General features: G+C 34.9%; 1 protein-coding gene across 1 annotated transcript in view; it reads right to left on the bottom strand.

Annotated features, from left to right (window-relative positions):
* The window catches only part of ADAMTS19 (ADAM metallopeptidase with thrombospondin type 1 motif 19), a 284,954-nt gene that overhangs the window by 187,006 nt on the left and 78,325 nt on the right, over positions 1–19,623 (bottom strand). Inside the window, exon 7 of the mRNA XM_060091906.1 lies at positions 3,558–3,601. Within this exon, the coding sequence (XP_059947889.1) occupies positions 3,558–3,601 (44 nt within the window). The remainder of the gene's footprint in view (positions 1–3,557; positions 3,602–19,623) is intronic.

The raw sequence follows: 19,623 nt of genomic DNA, 5'->3' as shown, positions 1-19,623 counted from the left end.
ATTAAAAACTCTCGCCTTTGTGAGGTTAATAACGTAGGCTCTAGTTTAAAGGTGAGCAATTCAAACTTTCAAGGTGTTAAATAAAGTGCCCACATTCATGTAGGTAATAAATAGCAGAGCACTGATTTAAATCTAGATGTCTGACTTCAAAATTGATGCTCTGTTCTGTTTCAGAGTTTCCTTCATCTGTAAAGCAGTAATGATAACAAAACTAGAGAGTTTCAGAAAATAAATGAGAAAATGCCCATGAAAGTGTTGCTCAAGTTACAATGTGCAGTATAAGTATTACATTGCCTTTAAAATATAGGCATTTCTCTCCATTTACAATTCAAATTAACAACCTAAATTCAAAGCTTTTAACTGTTGTCCTTCCCCTCTCACTACACGTAGGAGAGTAGGGGAAATTTTCATGGTAAAGTAACCATTCAGGCCCATATTATCCAAACGAATAAATACTAAATCCAATTCTTTCCTTTCTCCTTCCTCTATTTCAGTATTTTCACTATAGTATCCAACGTGAAATGGACTGACTTCACATCAGAAATAGATAAAAGAAGAAAGAAGTGACATATGAACTTAAGCATCTGACCAAAAAACAACCCATAATATTACATGAGGAGATTTAAAAATGTGTGTCAATAGATATTCAATTGATTTAAGCTCTAAATCTCTTCTGTTTTGTTATGCTAGAGATTGAGAGCTGTTAAGATGACCAGTAGGCTACACATGCTTATTTAATTTGGAGGACAAATCACAGAGCAGTTTATCAGCACTCTCTTAATAAGAGTGGATATTATTAATATTGCCCCATATTCTTCTTCTCTTATAAAAGAGTATATGAGTATCAGGGAAGATCTATGCCTTAGGCTGCAAGCTACAGAAATGAAAACTTTAAATTGGCTTAAATAATAAGGATACTTATTGGCTTACACACAGAAGCCTAAAGGTTAGACTGGGTCCAAGGTGTGGAGGATGCCGTAATTCAACAATGTCATGAGGATAAAGGCACCCTGCATCTCTCCATTCTGAAGTGTATGAATTCAGATTCATCTGAAGGCTAGTTTCCTTTGTGATTATAGTAATCATGGTTGCATCCTTTCTTGTTTACACGCAGTGGGGACAGACATGACCAAGCTTCAACCATGAAAAATGTTTCTTTCTTCAGCTTCATGAAGCAGACATAGGTTACAGGTCGCATGTCCCAACCATAGCAATGCCATATGCAGACTGGTTTAGGCCTGAGGTTCTGAAACGATCCCTTTGATAGGTCTGGACGAATCATGACCCAACTGTAGAGGAGTATCCTTTTCTACCTGGCATCACGGCTGCACAGTGGTGGATGCATGAGTGATAGGGTGGCAACTGCCATGTCTACTTCACACAAATGTCTTTATAAATCTTACCAATGTATTATGTCTCTAGGCATAAGCATGGTTCGTGTGAAAAGAAGATTTTTTGTGTGGGGACAGGGATTGGGATAAAGAGAATACTCTTCTGATTTGGTTGTTAGAGGTTTTCATTTAATGTTCCCTAAAGAAATATCTCAGATTTTTACTCTGCTCAAGACTAAATATGAAAAAAGACGCTTGTCTCATATTTGGGATGAGAAAAAGAAATGCCACAAGATACGGAGGGGAAAACTAGGATTTAGTGATTCCAGAGAAGACCTTGAGAATCTAAGCACTCAGAAACACAGAGAGATCTCAGAAAGGGCACTAGACTTTCCACATCCTATGCTATAATATTTAAAGCTAGTTTTTATCAAGCTCTTAATGGACAAGATGAACAGAGCTGGGGACTGATTACACCACTTTGCTACCGAACCATATATATTCTAATTATACTAATAATTCCAAATATACCAAGCTACCTCATTATTCAAATGTGCTTCAACCCAGAAAATGTTTTACAGCATGAATATGCATGTTATTTTCAATTAGAAGATTTAGCAAGATATAAAACATAGTCATAGTCAAAAAGAAATTGGTTCGCCTCACATTAGTAACTGTTTTCTTAGTCCACGCATCCATGCTGTAAAGAGGTGGTGAAAGTCCATAATTATGGAAGATATTGCCCGAGTTGCTGATTTCTCTCAGATGCTCTACTAAGGCAAGAAGTTGATCTGTCTATATTAAGAGAAGGCTTTAGGGGCAACATAGTTGTGTAAGTAGAGGAAAAGGTAATTATTTTGAGACAAGCTTTATTGGTAATCAAATGCTTCCATGGTTAGGTTGATTAAAGCTATATATCAAGATTTAATTTCTGAAGATTCAGGCAAGAAGACAACAAAACTGCAGGAAGCAAGTTAGGTAACATTAGGAAGATCATCCCTAAATCAATTCAGCTTTTCCTTAGGTGTCCAGCTCATTTTATTCTTACAGTCCCTTCTAAATGAAACATTCCTTTGATTCCATCATCACCTGCTTCATACTACTATAACTATTTTCCACTTATTATCTCAGATTTAATCATCTGAGGAGGCTGGTGAGAACTTAAGTTAACAGAACTAGTTAGAATTACATTTTTAAGCACCAGTGGTACTTAATTTATTCTGTTTTTGCCACTTTTTAATTGTTCGCCTCACAAGGAATAAATGACACCTCAACGATGGTTAAGTTAAAATACTCACTATATTAATGAACCCCACATGACACATCAAAACCAGATCATGACTCTTAAATGTACCTTACCAATAACCCAATACTAATACCTTATTAAAACTATACAGGGACTTCCCTGGTGGTCCAGAGGTTAAGACTCCATGCCCCTCTCCATGCAGGGGGCGCGGGTTTGATCCCTGGTAGGGGAACTAATATCCCACATTCCACACAGCGCGGCCCAAAAATAAAAAAACATAAGACACTATACATATATATAGTGTCTTAAGACTAAACATATATATAAATAGTTATATAATTTTAACTATTTACAGTTTTAGCTATCTATCTGTTTAGATAGGTAAATTTATATACATGCATTTATTTTAGCATTAATGTGGCATTTTCTCAAAATTAAGAACTGTGGTTCATGGATCCTACTGGCTATATGGTTACATTTTAGGGATTTTAGATATCCAGGACAAAATATAGAAAATTTGCTACTTTATGTACAGAAAATCCTCATTTGTCAGGCAAATTAGATGGACTTTCTTTCAAAGTCTGCAAAGAACTTCAAATGTATAACTCAAAAACAAATCCATTAGCCTGAAAAAGGCCAATCCTACTGAGGTTAACATATTGTGCCTCAGTTTATGAATAATAATGTAATTTTATTGAATCCATGGGTATATTTCTGGGGAAAAAACACAAAAAAGACATCGTGATATTCTTAAAGCATCGTTTAAACTTTTCTCCAATATATAGTACATACATGTCTTCAGGCTCTTTCATTAATAACTGAAGTGGTGACAAACATATAAGTTGAAAATATATATCACTGACATTCTAAAAGTGTTTCATTCAAACTAGCACTTTCAAATAATTTTCTATATTTAAACAAATGATGTGTTCAATTCCCCAGATATCCTCCAAACTGTAAAAATTTTTATGTACACTTACCAACAGTATCACATGGTTCATCTTTGTGTACACAGAAATCTTTCCTAGAAAGAAAAATAGAAAATATTGTTTCTTCCACAGAGTATGTGACTGACTCATTTTTAATAGTTATAATGAATAATTGAACCATACTCTTTATCTCTAAGAATTTAATAAAACTGAAAATAAGATTAACTAATTTTAATTCTAAGAAAATGTGAGAATTAAATTGTTATGGTAATTTTTACCTGATACAATCCTAAAACATTATGTCCTATTTCCTATACAATATTTCATAAAACTTCCATCTTGTTTTGAATTTTATAGTATTTCATTGTTTTATTACAAGAAAAATATCTGGTGTAGGGACATGGTTTTCTGTTTGAAAAATATTGTTAAGATCCCTACTTCACATGACATAAAAATAATTTCCAAATTGAAGATTTAAATGTAAGAAATACAATTTAAAACAACATAACATTTTATATCTTAAGACTAGCAACAGACTGATAATTTTAATAAAGGCATGAGGAAATTAGTATTTTTACATAGGTGGGATATCACCATGAATAAAATTCTATAATTTTCTCTTTATTTAACTACCATATCTTGGAGAGCATTCCCTAACTAGTTATGAGCTTTAAAGGGAAACTATATGAAAGCAGAACTTTTAATCTACCTTTTACTAGCTTTGTGACCTTAGGGAATTTACTTAACCTTCTTGTGTCTCAGTCACTTCACCTAAAAAATAGAGGTAATAATGATATCTATTTACCACACAGATTTATTGTACAGCTTAGATGATTTAACATGTATAAAACACTTAAAACATAGGTTTTCTGTGTGGTTTGAATGAGTTAACACATACAAAGCATTTAAAAAAATGCCAGGCACATAGAAAGCTCTCAAGTCAGTTGTTGATGTTTCTGCTGCTTTTTGTTGTTGCTGTTGCTTCTATTCCTGTGCCATAATTTAAGCAATTTCCTAGTAATGAGCATTTAGGTTCTATAGAATTTTTACTATTACAAACAATATGACAATTTGTGTGTGAAGGAGAAAGGAAAAAACTATTTTTATTCCTCTATTATAGCCATCTGAATGCCATTGCAAAATGAAAAATAACTTTAATTTTTAAAATTTTATTTATTTATGTCTACATTGGGTCTTCTTTGCTGCGCATGGGGTTTCTCTAGTTGCGGCGTGTGGTCTTCTCATTGCGGTGGCTTCTCTTGTTGTGAAGCACAGGCTCTAGGCACATGGGCTTTAGTAGTTGTGGCTCTCAGGCTCAGTAGTTGTGGCTCGTGGGCTCTAGAGCGCAGGCTCAGTAATTGTGGCACATGGGCTTAGCTGCTCCACGGCATGTGGGATCTCCCCAGATCAGGGCTCAAACCCGTGTCCCCTGCATTGGCAGGCGGATTCTTAACCACTGCGCCACCAGGGAAGTCCCAAAAAATAACTTTAAAAATTAAGTGTAGGGCCTCCCTGGTGGCGCAGTGGTTGAGAGTCCGCTGCCGATGCAGGGGACACGGGTTCGTGCCCCAGTCCGGGAGGATCCCACATGCTGCGGAGCGGCTGGGCCCGTGAGCCATGGCCACTGAGCCTGCGCGTCTGGAGCCTGTGCTCCGCAATGGGAGAGGCCACAACAGTGAGAGGCCCGCATACCGCAAAAAAAAATAAATAAAAAAAATTAAGTGTAACACTCCTTTCAATGTCCCCAGTGACATCTACATTGGTAATTACAATGGTTAGTTTTCAATTCATATCTTGCTTGGCTCATCCAGCAGAATCCACGACTCTATGCATAGTTTTATAAATATTCTGTTCATGTTTAAAATGTATACTCTCTAATAGTTTGGAGCAAAGCTATACATGTTCATTAGATCTAGCTATAACAAGCTCTGATGCATGGTTGCTCAATAGAATAAGAAATTTTGAATTTATTTTTGCATCTGCTACTAAGGAAGAGCTCTTAAAATTCCATTGTTATAAATTTGATGATGTTTCCCTGTGATTCTACTAATTTTTGCTGTTTATGTTGAAGCTCTCTCTAAATTTTTATTATTTATTTTGAATTATTGTTTTTATTACTGTGTAAAACCCTACTCATCCCTTTTAATGTTTTCTGTGTTAAAGTCTATTTTATCTGACATTAACATATTAATATATTAGTAAAACATTAATATTTGCTTGGCATATATTTTCCTTTGTTTTACTTTCACCTTCATTTCCCCTAATTCTCTTATAAATAGCACATGACTAAAATTGTAAAACCTCATTATATACTATCTCTATAAGTGAATTTAATATTTCTAATTAACATATTTGGATTTCTCTATTTTTTGTGATTGTTATTTACCAAGTTATACCTTTGTCCTTTTCTTCTGTTTTTGTCTTTGTTCATATGCAGTTTTATTTTCCACATTTTTCTGCTACTGTTTTGAAAAATAACATTAGATTGTGTTTGATCTACAGTTACTTCTACATTTTAAAGTACACTGTACTAGTTTTCTATTGCTGTTATAACAACTTCGACAAATTTAGCAGTTTAACACATCTTACAGTCTCCAAGTCAGAAGTCTGAAATGGAACTTGCTGGGCTAAAACCAAGGTGTAAGCATGATTCTGTTCCTTCTGGAAGTTCTAGGTCAGAATCTGTTTCCTTGCCTTTTCCAGCTTCTAGAGGCTGCCTGGATTTCTTGACTCATAGTCCCCTTCCATCTTCAAAGCTGACAACTGCATCACTTTGACCTTTACTTTCATCACCACATCTCTTTCTCTGACTCTCTTGCCTCCTTCTTCCCCCACACCCTGTGATTACATTAGGATCCCCTAGATAATTCCAGATAATCTCCCAATCTCAATAATCCTTAACAAAATCACACCTGCAAGGTCCCTTTTGCTGTATAAGAAAACAGTCACAGGTTTTGTAGATTAGAGCATGGACATTATTCTGTGTACCATATTCACTTGAGATGCTTCAAGTTAAAAAGTATCTCTGGTCTCTTCTTGAAAAAGGTAAGGATATCAAACACTTTTAAACCAATCTCTTCCTTCAATCTTTCATGTTATTTTTATCTGACACTATAGAGGCATACCTCATTTTACTGTGCTTTGTTTTATTGTGCTTAGTAGATACTGCATTTTTTGCAAATTGAAGGTTTGTGGCAACTCTGCATTGTGCAAGTCTGTTGGCGCCATTTCTTCCAATAGCACTTACTCAATTCATGTCTCTGTGTCACATTCTGGTAATTCTCTCAATACTTCAAGCTTTTTTATTATCATTATATTTGTTATGGTCATCTGTGATAAATGATTTTTGATGTTACTACTATGACTCAGTGAAGGCCCAGAGGATGGTTAGCATTTTTAGCAATAAAGTATTTTTAAATTAAGGTATGTAAAATTTTTTAGACATAATGCTCTTGCACATTTAATAGACTATAGTATATTGTAAACATAACTTTTATGTGCACTGGGAAGCCAAAAAATTCATGTGACTCGCTTTTTGCAGTGGTCTGGAACCAAACCTACAATATCTCCAAGGCATTCCTGTAATTCCATCTCAGTTTTTAAAATCTCAAGTTAGACAGTTTTTTCTAAACCATTAGTGCTCATTTAGATTTGCCTATATATTTGGCAATTTCTTTTCTCAGTAATCTCTGTATCATTACTTTCTAGAGAGATTGATATTCTTTAAGTACATCCTTCAGTATCTCCTTCAGTGAGAACCTATGAATACTAAACTGTCCCAGACACTGTTTCCTTAATTCTCATTAGTTTGCATTCATTCATAATGGAACAGTAGCTGACCGTAGAATTGTAGGTTGACTTTATCAGCCCTCAGCACATTGAAGATATTATTTTATTCTAGCATTTATAAAAATAGAAGTCTGCAATCACCTTGCTCTTCTTTCATTGATTTGGTTTCTGATTAGTTTTTTATTGTATATAATTGACATGTAACATTGTTTCTGATTAATGTTAAGATTTATTTTTGTCTTTGTAGTTCTGCAGTCCCACTAAGATGTGTCTAGGTCCTGAGTTTTTTATTTATCTTCTTTGGTACTTGGTATGTCTTTCAATTTGAAGATCCACAAACATACAAACATTCTAACCATTATCTATTTATCTAATTCCTCTCACATTCTCTCTACTCTCTTATCCTAGAACTCCTTTAGGTACATGTTTGCTCTTCTCATTCTGATGTCAATAACTCTCAAGCACTCTTTTGTATTTCCATCTCTTAACCACTTTAGGCAGCTTCTGGGAGAATCCTTCAGATGCTCTCTTCAGCTGCATCTACTCTGCTCTTCAACTCTGAAATTGAGATATTTAAGTACATTTTTTATATGTTTTATTTTCCTCAATTTTCAAATCATCTCTTTTTTCCAAAACACCTTTCTCTCACATTTTGAAATGTGTGTGTGTTTTAATCATGTGAACATGGTTTTTTTTTATAATCTCTGTCAGTCTTTTAAAATATTCTTTTTCATGCTTCTTGGCTCTTACAGTGGGATATGTTGTCACTCTGTGTTTTGGAATCTTACTGTGAACTCATTTAGTTGTACTTTATTTGTGGTTGCCTTGTGAGGTCAGAGTTGAAAGAGGGCCCTTTCACAGCAGTTTTGCATATGTTTTCACTAAGTGCTTCAATGTTGGATCATATTCATGGTAATGAATACCGAAAAGAGCCATTTTCTCCTAACATGGGTTCATGGATGAGATAGAAAGAATGCTTCCTGTTGACAACCTGTGCTTGTTTGCAAAGCTTTTATACCAGATCCAACTTTTATTAAGGGTGTAGGCACCCAAGGGTTCTGGCTGTTTACAATCATTTCAGTTCCCACTTTGCAAAGCCACAATGTTTTTTCTTTATGTGGGAGATAAACCCAAGAACCCAGATTTTTAAGTCCAACAAACTCCTACCAGGACAACTATCACATTACCTCAGAAGCTTACTGCATTTTTTTTTTTTACCAGAGCCCTCTTGTTTTTGGCTCATCTATGCATGTAAAAGGAATTTTATTATATTTTTTCTACAATTCCTAGATGTCAATGATGGGAACATTTTCTGATTATCTAGTCAGCTAGATTATCACATAATTAAAAGAAGAGAACACAATCTGTGACCTACCATATAGTAATTAAGCATACTGAAACATATTTATTGTTAATATTAGATCTTAATATATATAGGCCTTATTCTATTATTACATTTTATATGATGCAGCTACTTTTACCAAACTCTTTAAAAGACTGAACTCCCTCAGTAAGATGTTCACATTTACCTCAATTGATAAAGTACTTTTTCAAAGATATCTTTCTACAAATAGGAATTACATTAGTTATAAATTATTGTAAAAATCAGTGATTGGTACAATATTGTCATATTTCTTCCATAAGGTTGGAGATGGAAAAAAATGTGTGGTTAGCCAAGAATATGAATGAACTAGGGAGTGAAGTAATTTAACATCAATAATTAATTACTATAATTTTTTACTATTTCTTCAGGCAAATTTCTGACAAAGATGATTTCTAAGAAACAGATATAGAAATCAACTCTTGATTACTAGAGTAAAGGGAAGAATGGTAAAGTCCAGATAAAGATGATAAAAATAACCTTAAATAATATGTTTTTAACACAAGGGATGAAATGGATTTATTATAAACTTAATTCATTTAAATCACACCCAACAGTTAGGAATATATTTACCATTCTGCAGTTAAAAATAACAAAACAATACAAGTATGAGAGTTTATCACATGAATTGCTTCATAAATAATTACTTGAAGATGTATTATTCCTTTAGGTCTCTTAGCTAAGAACGCTTCTCCAGTATTTCACTAGGACTCAAGAAAGACAGAGACTCAGGCTCCTTTGTACATTATCCCTTCTCCCCTCCTTTCCTCACTTAACTCCACCTATAAATATTTGGATTTGGTCTGTTGTAGTGGCCATGCTTTCTCCTGCCTCTCCTTTTATAATACATGTCAGAGATATCTTTGTTTTAGAGAAAGCCTACTTCAGAGACCTCTCATCTGAGTGCAAGGAAGAGAGTCATCACCCAAAATGCAATATATACAATGTAGTGTTAGATTCTGCTGTCTACAGATTACTGTGTATTTCTAAACAAGATAAACAGTATATGTTTCCAGTAATCTGTAAAAATTTTAATGTTTTTCTCAAATATGCTGTTAGTTTTTATTCTGGTAAATCTATAAACTAGTTAATCCATCTTGGATAATTGAAAATTGGGGCTATTATCACTTGATACATTAATCTTCACTCTATAAAAATATTTTCTTTTATATACAGAAGGTATATAATCCTATCAATGTCACTTGCATATGCCTTAAAATATCTACTGTCCCAACTGAATGAAAGTAAATAGCAAAGAAAAAACGTTTAATAGAAACAAATAACCAGATTGCCCATCAGCACTGAAGGGTCTTAAAATTTATGCCTTTTTGGTAAAAAGTATCTTTCTGAAAATACATACAAAAATTAGAAGAACAACTCGAGAAAAATGAGGGAAGATGCACTCAAATTTTATCCCATGAATGTAACCACTCAAGCTACCCTGTCCTAAACTTCTAAGTGAAACTAGTGGATGGCATTGCCTTCAATATTCAAGATACAAAACTGAAAACCTTAAGAATCTGGGTAAAACAGACTGCTCTTAATTAATCTTGTTCCCAGGATTATAATCAAAGGTTTTTTTTTTTAAAAAGCTGAGTGATTCTTTGACAGCCACTGCAGTAGGTTACCCTAACTATTGCCAACCCCCAGCATCTTTCCACTGGGAAACCTCCTTCAAATATATCATATTTTCTGGTCACTGACTTCTAATCACAGAAATTGCACATATACACTCCCTTCAATGCAAACACACATTTTCAGAGGATCTAAAGTAGACAGTATAGTAAGAGAATGTGAATGGCCCTGGATCATATAAACGCAGGGGTAGAGATTTCTATTGTTTTCTCCTTCACTGTTTTTCTTGATGCTTGGTTCTTTAGTTCTTCCTTTGATTCTGAATACTACACAGAATCTTTTCCACTTATCAAAAAAATCCAGAAAGAACCTCTTCTTGTGCTCAGTGTCGGTCTCTGTGGCTCAAAACCAATACCAAATGATAATGGAAAATATACCTCCTAGTCGTGCAACATATTCAGAGTCTGAATATAATTATAGATGAAGAGGAATGGAAAAGGTCTGCTGACACTTTTGAAACAAGTAAAAGACCAGCTATATTTAGTCTTTCTCTGCATCAGATGATCTAGAAATCAAATTTATTACAAGGACACCAAGCCTAGTTGTATAGGTTGTATACTGCTTAATTCTAATGGTACATTTACATACACAACAATGTAAATGTCTCCCTCTACTGTTGTGTAGTGTGCAAACTATACAATAGGATTCATTATGGGCTTCTTGCATGCCAAGCACTGGATAAGAGGAATATAAAGATAAATTAAAAAGGCTTCTACTCTGAAGGCAAAGAAGAGAATGACACAAAATCACCTCTGTAATATGTAAGGGGCCCAGGATCAGTGAGGAAGAAGCCTGGGGAATTGTATTAAATAATGGATAGTTCTATTTTGCAATTGCCTCTGCCAGCAAACAAATGGAGAGAGAAACACCCAAAACAGATGGTATTGAATAATATGGTAATGCAGAAAATTAAAGAACCACATAAAATCAAATCTTCACCTTAGGGCCAAGAATCACTTAGTGTAAAGTATATTCAGATGTAGAGGGAAAGGGATTTTTTTGTGCTTTTTATAAATGTACGATACATCATATCAATGCATGAGGCTGCAAGATGACTTTGATTTACGTAATGTGAAACAAGGGACTTCATCTGTAACTAAACAACATGATAAAACTATGAGAAATGCACTGCTTATTGTCAAGGGCACTTAGAGTCCATCACACAGCCAATTTCTGTTCATTTAGCAAACAAATGAATAAAGCACATTTTTTCAAAAATTCAAGGTCTTTTACCCAAAAGCACTGGAAATACCTTTCAGTACAACTGAAGAACAAATTGTCACCAGCATTTAAAAACTTCAGATCAGACTGTAATTCTTAATCTTCAGTTCTTCAACTGTACATTTCTTTCCAGAGGACCAAAATAATGTAATCTTAATTTCAAACATTCAATGATTTTGAGGGGTAAGGGTGATAGAGATTGCTTGCTGCCTAGACCTGTGATCATGTTGATTCAAATTCTCTCATTTTTGGCTCATTTTTGGCTCAGTGTGCCTGAAGCCTGCATCACAGAGTTTCATTATGTGAGTTTATGGAAATGATACTGTTAGACTTTGGCAACTGGGAAGGCCAATAAATTCTGCTTAACTTCTGATTTATACTGAAAAAATGAAATCTAGCCTTTAATTTCCAAGAATGAAGATTCATCTGAGAATAAGTCTCATTATAGAACTTTATAGTGCCTTGGGATATACCTATAAATGATTCATTCAACAATTATTCTATTATTTGTATTAAATTAATGTATTTCTGCCATGCCTATATTTTATTAAATTTTCTATCTTACTTGCCAATGGCATTATTTTGAAACTAACTTTCAGAAGTATTGTACTGAAAGCATTTCAGTACATACTGAAAGGCAAAACTATCATTAATAAAATTAAATTCTAAATTAAAGAGTATTTACATGACACAGACTCGTACCTTCTCTATAATTTCACATAGAAATGTGAAAATTACACTAAGAAATCATGGAATTGACTGTTGGGATAAAGTGTTTTGTGTTTTTGTTACTATTAGCCCACAGCACTAGGTCAGCTTTAAACTATTTACTTCATTGCATCACACAGAACAATTTAACAAATATATTACTGCAGATAGGTTTGGATTTATAAGAACATTATTCATTTTAGTTGAAATCAAAATTAATAGCTGAGCTAAAATCTCTTCTTACTGATGTGCTCACATAACATACGATATTTAATAAGGACCTAAGATGAGCATTTGCTAGAAACTAGGCTGTTTATGAGTTCAGTTTGTCAAATATGGATAAGACCATGGAATCCATGGAGATTAAAATTTTTATCTTATTTTTGATAACTTTCTTGCAAAGCTAAAGATCTGATAATCTATGTCTACACTAAATAAAAGGGATTTTTCCTCAACTACTCAAACCATTCATTTAGACTTTCCTGATCAATGGTGGTAGGTCACTTAGAGATAAAACATTCCCTTTATTGGGCTAATTTTCACTATTAGGGCACTGGAAGCAGTGATATGGAGAAAAGTGATCCTCCACATAAACCTTAACCCCACAGGTGAGTAAAGATAGATTTATATCAGTATCTATCAATATGTTATATATGTGTAACTCCCTTGACAGTTTTTTTGTGTGTGTGTCTATTTTCAACCACAGATTTTTATTCCTACTGCTTTCCAAAAAAACAAAAAACAAAAACCAGAAGCAAGCTATTAAGCCCTATTTTAAGTCCTAATTATCAGGGGGCAAAAAACTGAAGTCAACATTTCTGCTAAAGGGTTTAGGAAGTGTACAAAAATCTTTTTTTCCATGAAACCTGAAGTGGCTTCACAAAACTATAGCAAATTTTGCCTCCCAAAAGGTTTTTTCATTAGGTTTTGAGCAGAAATCCTTTTTAGACAGTGAAGTTTTAGTTTTCTATCCATAAATAAGTGATACATTAGAAATAACAATGCTTTAGTTTGTCTTATCTTTGAAAACCATACAGAGTACATATTTATGCATACAGAGGACATATTTAGTCCTTTGGTAGTAGTTCAAGCTTTGAAAATCTGAGGACGAATAGTTATTTTATAAACTGACTTAATCCAGCAAACTGAAATTACAAAACACAGGTTATTATATGTTTTGCTGGAGAATATTATCTAGAATATTCTCACGAATCCTAGATATGACTACCTTCAGTTCATTCTTTTAATATGTTACCCTAGCCTACGGGCAAACATGTAGTTCAACTGCATTTTATGAACATTTGACAATAATGAAGAAGATTATCTTTCTAAACACAAGAGCAAGTACCCTGTAATTATCCTAAATAAATACTAATACCTGTTTACAACCATATACAGATAAAGATGTTTATACATTTTTCTCTAAATGTGAAAATTCAGAAAGTTACGTAAATACATAGTAGTCACATAAATTAGGATACTTCTATGCAGTAAAACAGTATGTCTGTTCCTCCCTCCAAATGATATAGACCAAATATGAGTTTGTTGGCTTCCTATTGCTGCTGTAACAAATTATGTCAAATTTAGTGGCTTAAAACAACAGACATATATTATCTTATAAGTTCTAGAGGTCTGAAGCCACGTATAGGTCTTACTGGGCTAAAATCAAGGTGTCATCAAGGCTGCATTCCTTCTAGAGGCTCTAAGGTAAAATCTGTTTGCTTGCATTTTCTTATGATTGCATGGGCCCATGCAGATGATTCAGGATAATCTCATCTCAACGTCCTTTTATCGCATCTGCAAAGCCCCTTTTACCATGTAAGAGAACATACTCACAGGTTCTGGGGATTAAGAGAGGACCTCTTTGGGGTATATTAGTCTCCCTTCCACAACAAATGACATGAAGATTTGCAAGACATAATGTAAAGTTAAAGAAAACAAACAACCAAACAGAGAAAACTGGGACTTCCCTGGTGGCGCAGTGGTTAAGAATCTGCCTGACAATGCAGGGGACAAGGGTTCGAGCCCTGGTCCAGTAAGATCCCACATGCCCCGGAGGAACTAAGCCCATGCACCACAACTACTGAGCTCATGTGCCACAACTACTGAAGCCCGCGTGCCTAGAGCCCGTGCTCCGCAACAAGAGAAGCCACCACAATGAGAAGCCCGCGCACCACAACAAAGAGTAGCTACCACTCGCTGCAACCAGGGAAAGTGCATGTGAAGCAACAAAGACCCAATGCAGCCAAAAATAAATAAATTAATTAATTTAAAAAATATAGAGAAAACTGTGTATAGCATGAAACAAAGTTCATGCTATACACACACCAACTAAACATTGGTTACCTTTAGACAACTTCTATCACAGATGTTCATGCATTATTTTGGTGGTAGGGGAGAGAATTATTCTACAATATTTTCTAAAGAAGTACTTAAGGACAAGGGAATGTTTGGAATAGAATTTTAAGGGAAAATATGTATTATAAAATAGTATATAAAATGAGGACTTCAACTCCATGTTAGTGTTCTGTTCTGTACATGGAGGGGTGAACATGAAGGTGTTAACTGTATTATTATTATTTTTTAATATATGAAATACATCATACAACTTTTTTTAAAAAAGAAAATACTTGTGTTACACTGCTAGGTCAGCCTAGCAACAAGGAAGGTAATGACGAAGAGCAGTTAGGCTTTTAAAGCTTTGAAACATAAAAAAATATATAATGGATGCAGGGGATTCTTTATTTTCAGGGTTCTGAAGAGAAAAAATGGCATTGGAAGTAAGGAATGAAATTAATGTCATGGTATTGGTAGGGTGAGACAAAACTTGCATGTAGAATATGCTTCAAATATTATAAATATATGTTTTTGGCTAAAGAAATATGTAGAAATAAAACTGGAGAAACATACTTAAACGTGTTAGCTATAATTATTCCTAGGTAGTGGGATTATAGGCTCATGTTTTATCTTTATTCTTGGACTTCTAAAATTTCTATAATGTGTTGCATTTTTAATAAGAGAAAAATATGAATCAGTAATCAAATTATGACTATCATCCACTTTAGTGTCAGAAGCAGTATTTCTAAAACCAACTACTGTAAGGATAAGGAAGGAAGATTTTATCAGCTAAGAAATATATAAAAACCCTTTGTGGTTAATGCATTCTGAGAATCTAACTTCTCTATATCGGAGTGGTGGGCAATACAAGTTAGAAGTTTGAAATAAGCCTATACAATAGCTTATGTGATCACAAATAATACTAGAGATTGTATACAGCACTAAAAATTCTTTTTTCAGAAATATTTAGTATAATAAAATAAAGTATATTTAAGAAGACTGTCATATAAAATTATTATAAAATATGATATGACATTCAGGTTAAAAATTAAAAATGAGGTCTACATGTTCACTGAAAATCCTAATCACTAATTAACAGCATTATTTGCTGCTCTATTATTTTTTCAAAAGCAATTCATAAAAAAATTTTTGGTAGAGTTAAGTAAACTTTAATATTTGTTAAACTTATTCAAATAAAACACACTTAAAGCCATAAACAAGATAAAATTTAGTATAAGCTGATTTCTTAGAGGACCCCCCCGCAATAAAATGATTTTAAATAGTCTCTTTCCAAAGTTACTCTATCATTCTGAAAGGCCATTAAGAGAAACTCTACCATAAAAAGATGCGTGTTTTTAGAATATATTGTAACAATTTTAACAACATAATTTAGCAGAGAGCTGAAAAAATATGCACTAAAAGGATTAAATTTTAATTATTTGTTAACTAACTTTAAATATAATTAGACCTGTATTTTGCTTATAACCCTTTAGAAAAGACTAACATCTTTATATATATTTAAGTGCTATTAATTTGTTTTTTCCTTCTAAAATTATTTAGTCAAGGATTATCTTATACATAATTAAACATGAAAATGATGGTGCCAGATTTTTGTCAGTCTAAACTTAGGTATAGTTTAAGTCATTGAACAATTTTTAGTGTTCTGTACATAAAGAAAGCTCAAAATTTCACAGGAAAAAAGACAGTTATGCAGTACAGAAAATGTGCTGAAAGCTATACAGGAGCAAATGCCACTCTTATTCTTTATACTTAAAGTTATTTCCTGTGGCTCTTTTCTCTTGTCATAAACATACTGTATATAAACTCTCTGTAGAGAAACTGCTAATATGGAGGATTCCTCTAACTAATCAAAGTATCAGATCATTACATTCTTAAAAAAATTCTTGGAGGTCACCATTCACTGGAATTGGCTGTGAACGCCAACAGTGAGTCTAATAAGTTCACAATGTTGTTCTTTACATAAATGGGCATAAGACTAAAAGAAATTAGTTGCAGAAATACAAGCTAGAGTCAGAAAGTCTTCACGTGTAGTTCAGAAGAACAGAAACATATTTGCTTATGCCCCCTTCCTTTGTACATTCCATTCCCTATTCTTTAATATTAGAATCAAAAGTGGCAAAATAGTAACTATTTTAATTGAGTATTTACTATGGGTCAGGCATTGTATTAGGTTATTTAGGTATATCATCTCTATTGAATCAGATATCCTGTGAAATGGTATTATCATACCCATTTTACAGATGAAAAATTAATGATCAGTGAAGCTAAACAATTTGCTAAGTCACACAGTTCATAACTAGGCTAGCTGGGATTAAATGTATGTTTGTCCCCACTGTCCAACATACTTTTTATTATATCCGAATGTTTGATCCTTATATGCTTTGTTAATTTCCATTCATGCTTCAAACTTCCTTTTTATTTGAAATACTTTATAACAGTTTTCTGCATTTAATTTTGCTGTTCCTTTTTCTAGGTCTTAATAACTATGACCCACTTAATTTTCTCACCATTTTTCTACCCATCAACCTGCTTAACTCTGAAAAAATGAAATGAGGTGATATCTATATTAACCTGAAATAAAAGGTAATTATCTTCTGGCTTATATTTCTTTTTTAAACATTCATATATTTGACCATTTGAAAAAGTTAAATACCATTCCATTTTCATTATGTAACAAATATCAGACCTTATACAATAACAGAGTTTGGGATGCAAGTTAGTCCAATATAAATTATTTAGAGACCCCAAAAGGCCTGGTTCAGGTTGTTCTCCAGGGCCACCATGACTTCCATAGTGTCCAGAGCTTTACCCCACTCATCTTGGGGTATGTCCCAGTGGAGGGAACAGCCTCCACACTGGTTTTCCATCTTCAAGAGATGCCAGGCACCCTCAAGCTTTTCTTTGGCTAACTTTCAGAAGAGGTGACCAAAGCCCTCTGGAGTTCCACTGTCACGCTGAAATAGAAGCCCAGAAAGAGTTTCTATTGACGAGGAGTGGGCTCCAAAGCTGAATGCTAGTGGCCTGACAACAAATGCAAAGTGTTTTGAGTGGGGTTAGAGATAAGATGGTGGAGGAGAAGGCCTTGAACTCATCTCCTCTCAGGAAAAAAACAGAATCACAACTAACTGCTAAACAACCATCAACAAAAGGACTGGAACCTAGCAAAAGAGATATTCTACACCCAAAGATAAAGAAGAAGCCACAACAAGATGGTAATAAAGGTGCTTTCATGATACAATCAATTCCCATACCCTGCAGGTGGGTGACCCACAAAGTGGAAAATAGTTATACAGCAGAGGTTGTCCCACACAAATGAGAGTTCCTAGACCCACGTCCAGCTCCCCAGTCTGGGGGTTTGGCATTGGGAGGAGCCCCCAGAGCATTTGGCTTTGACGGCTAGCTGGACTTGAACACAGGAACTCCACAGGACTGGGAAAAACAGAAACTCCATTTTGGAGGGCACACACAAGGTCTTGTGTACACTAGGACTCAGGGGAAAAAGCAGAGACTTCATAGAAGCCTGGGTCAGACCTACCTGCTGGTCTTGGAGGGTCTCCTGGGGAAACAGAGGGTGCTGCGACTCACTTTGGGGACACAGACACTGGCGGCAGAGGTACCAGGGAGTACTTATTAGCATGAGGTCTCCTGGAAGCTGCCATTTTGCCACGAAGACCTGGCTCTCCATGCAACAACCTGTAGGCTCCAATGCTGAGACACCTCAGGCCAAACAACCAACAGGGTGGAAACACAGCCCTACTCTCAGTAGATAAGCTTTTTAAGTCTTCCTGAGCCCAAACTGCCTCTAAACACATCCCTTAACATGGCCCTACCCACCAGAGGGACAAAACCCAGCTCCACCCACCAGTGCAAAGGCACCAGTCACTCCCACCAGGAAGCCTGCACAACCCTCTCAGACCAGCCTCACCCACCAGGGGGCAGACACCAGAAGCAAGAGGAACTACAATTATGAAGCCTGCAGAATGGAAATTGCAAACACAGAAAGTTAGATAAAATGAGATGGCTGAGGAATATGTTCCACATGAAGGAACAAGATAAAACCCCAGAAGAACAACTAAGTTAAGTGAAGATAGGCAATCTAACCAAAAAAGAATTCAGAGTAATGATAGTAAAGGTGACCCAAGATCTTGGGAAAAGAATGGAGATACAGACTGAGAAGATACGAGAAATGTGTAATGAAGAGCTAGAGATATAAAGAACAAAAAATAACAGAAAGTGCTGGAAAGGAAAAACCTACAACCACGGATACTCTACCCAGCAAAGCTCTTCCTCAGATTCAACAGAGAAATCAAAAGCTTTACAGAGAAGCAAAAGCTAAGAGAATTCAGCACCACCAAACCAGCTTTAAAACAAAAGCTAAGGGCTTCCCTGGTGGCGCAGTGGTTGAGAATCTGCCTGCCGATGCAGGGGACATGGGTTCGTGCCCCGGTCTGGGAGAATCCCACATGCCGCGGAGCAGCTGGGCTCGTGAGCCATGGCTGCTGAGCCTGCGCGTCCGGAGCCTGTGCTCCACAATGGGAGAGGCCACAACAGTGAGAGGCCCGCGTACAGCAAAATAAATAAATAAATAAATAAAAATAAAAATAAAAAATAAAAAAAATAAAACAAAAGCTAAAAGAACTTCTCTAGGCAGAGAACAAGAGGCCACAACTAGAAACAAGAAAATTATGAATGGGAAAGCTGACCATTAAAGGTAAACATATAGTAAAGGTAGGAAACCATCTGCACACAAATATGATATCAAAACCAGCAATAGTGAGGAGACTACAAATGCAGAATATTGGAAATGCATTGGACATTAAGAGATGAGCAACATAAAACAACCTTGTACATATACAGACTACTATATCAAAAGCTCATGGTAACCACAAACCAAAACTCTACAATAGACATACACACAAAAAAAGAAAAAGGAATCCAAACACAACACTAAAGATAGTCATCAAATCACAAGAGACAAGAACTAAAGAGGAAGGGAAGAAAAAAGACCTACAAAAATCCAAAACA

This window comes from Mesoplodon densirostris, chromosome 3, assembly GCF_025265405.1.
Source record: "Mesoplodon densirostris isolate mMesDen1 chromosome 3, mMesDen1 primary haplotype, whole genome shotgun sequence".
Lineage (NCBI taxonomy): Eukaryota > Metazoa > Chordata > Mammalia > Artiodactyla > Ziphiidae > Mesoplodon > Mesoplodon densirostris.
Note: the sequence above shows the minus strand (reverse complement) of the source record. Positions and strands in the feature narration are given on the sequence as shown.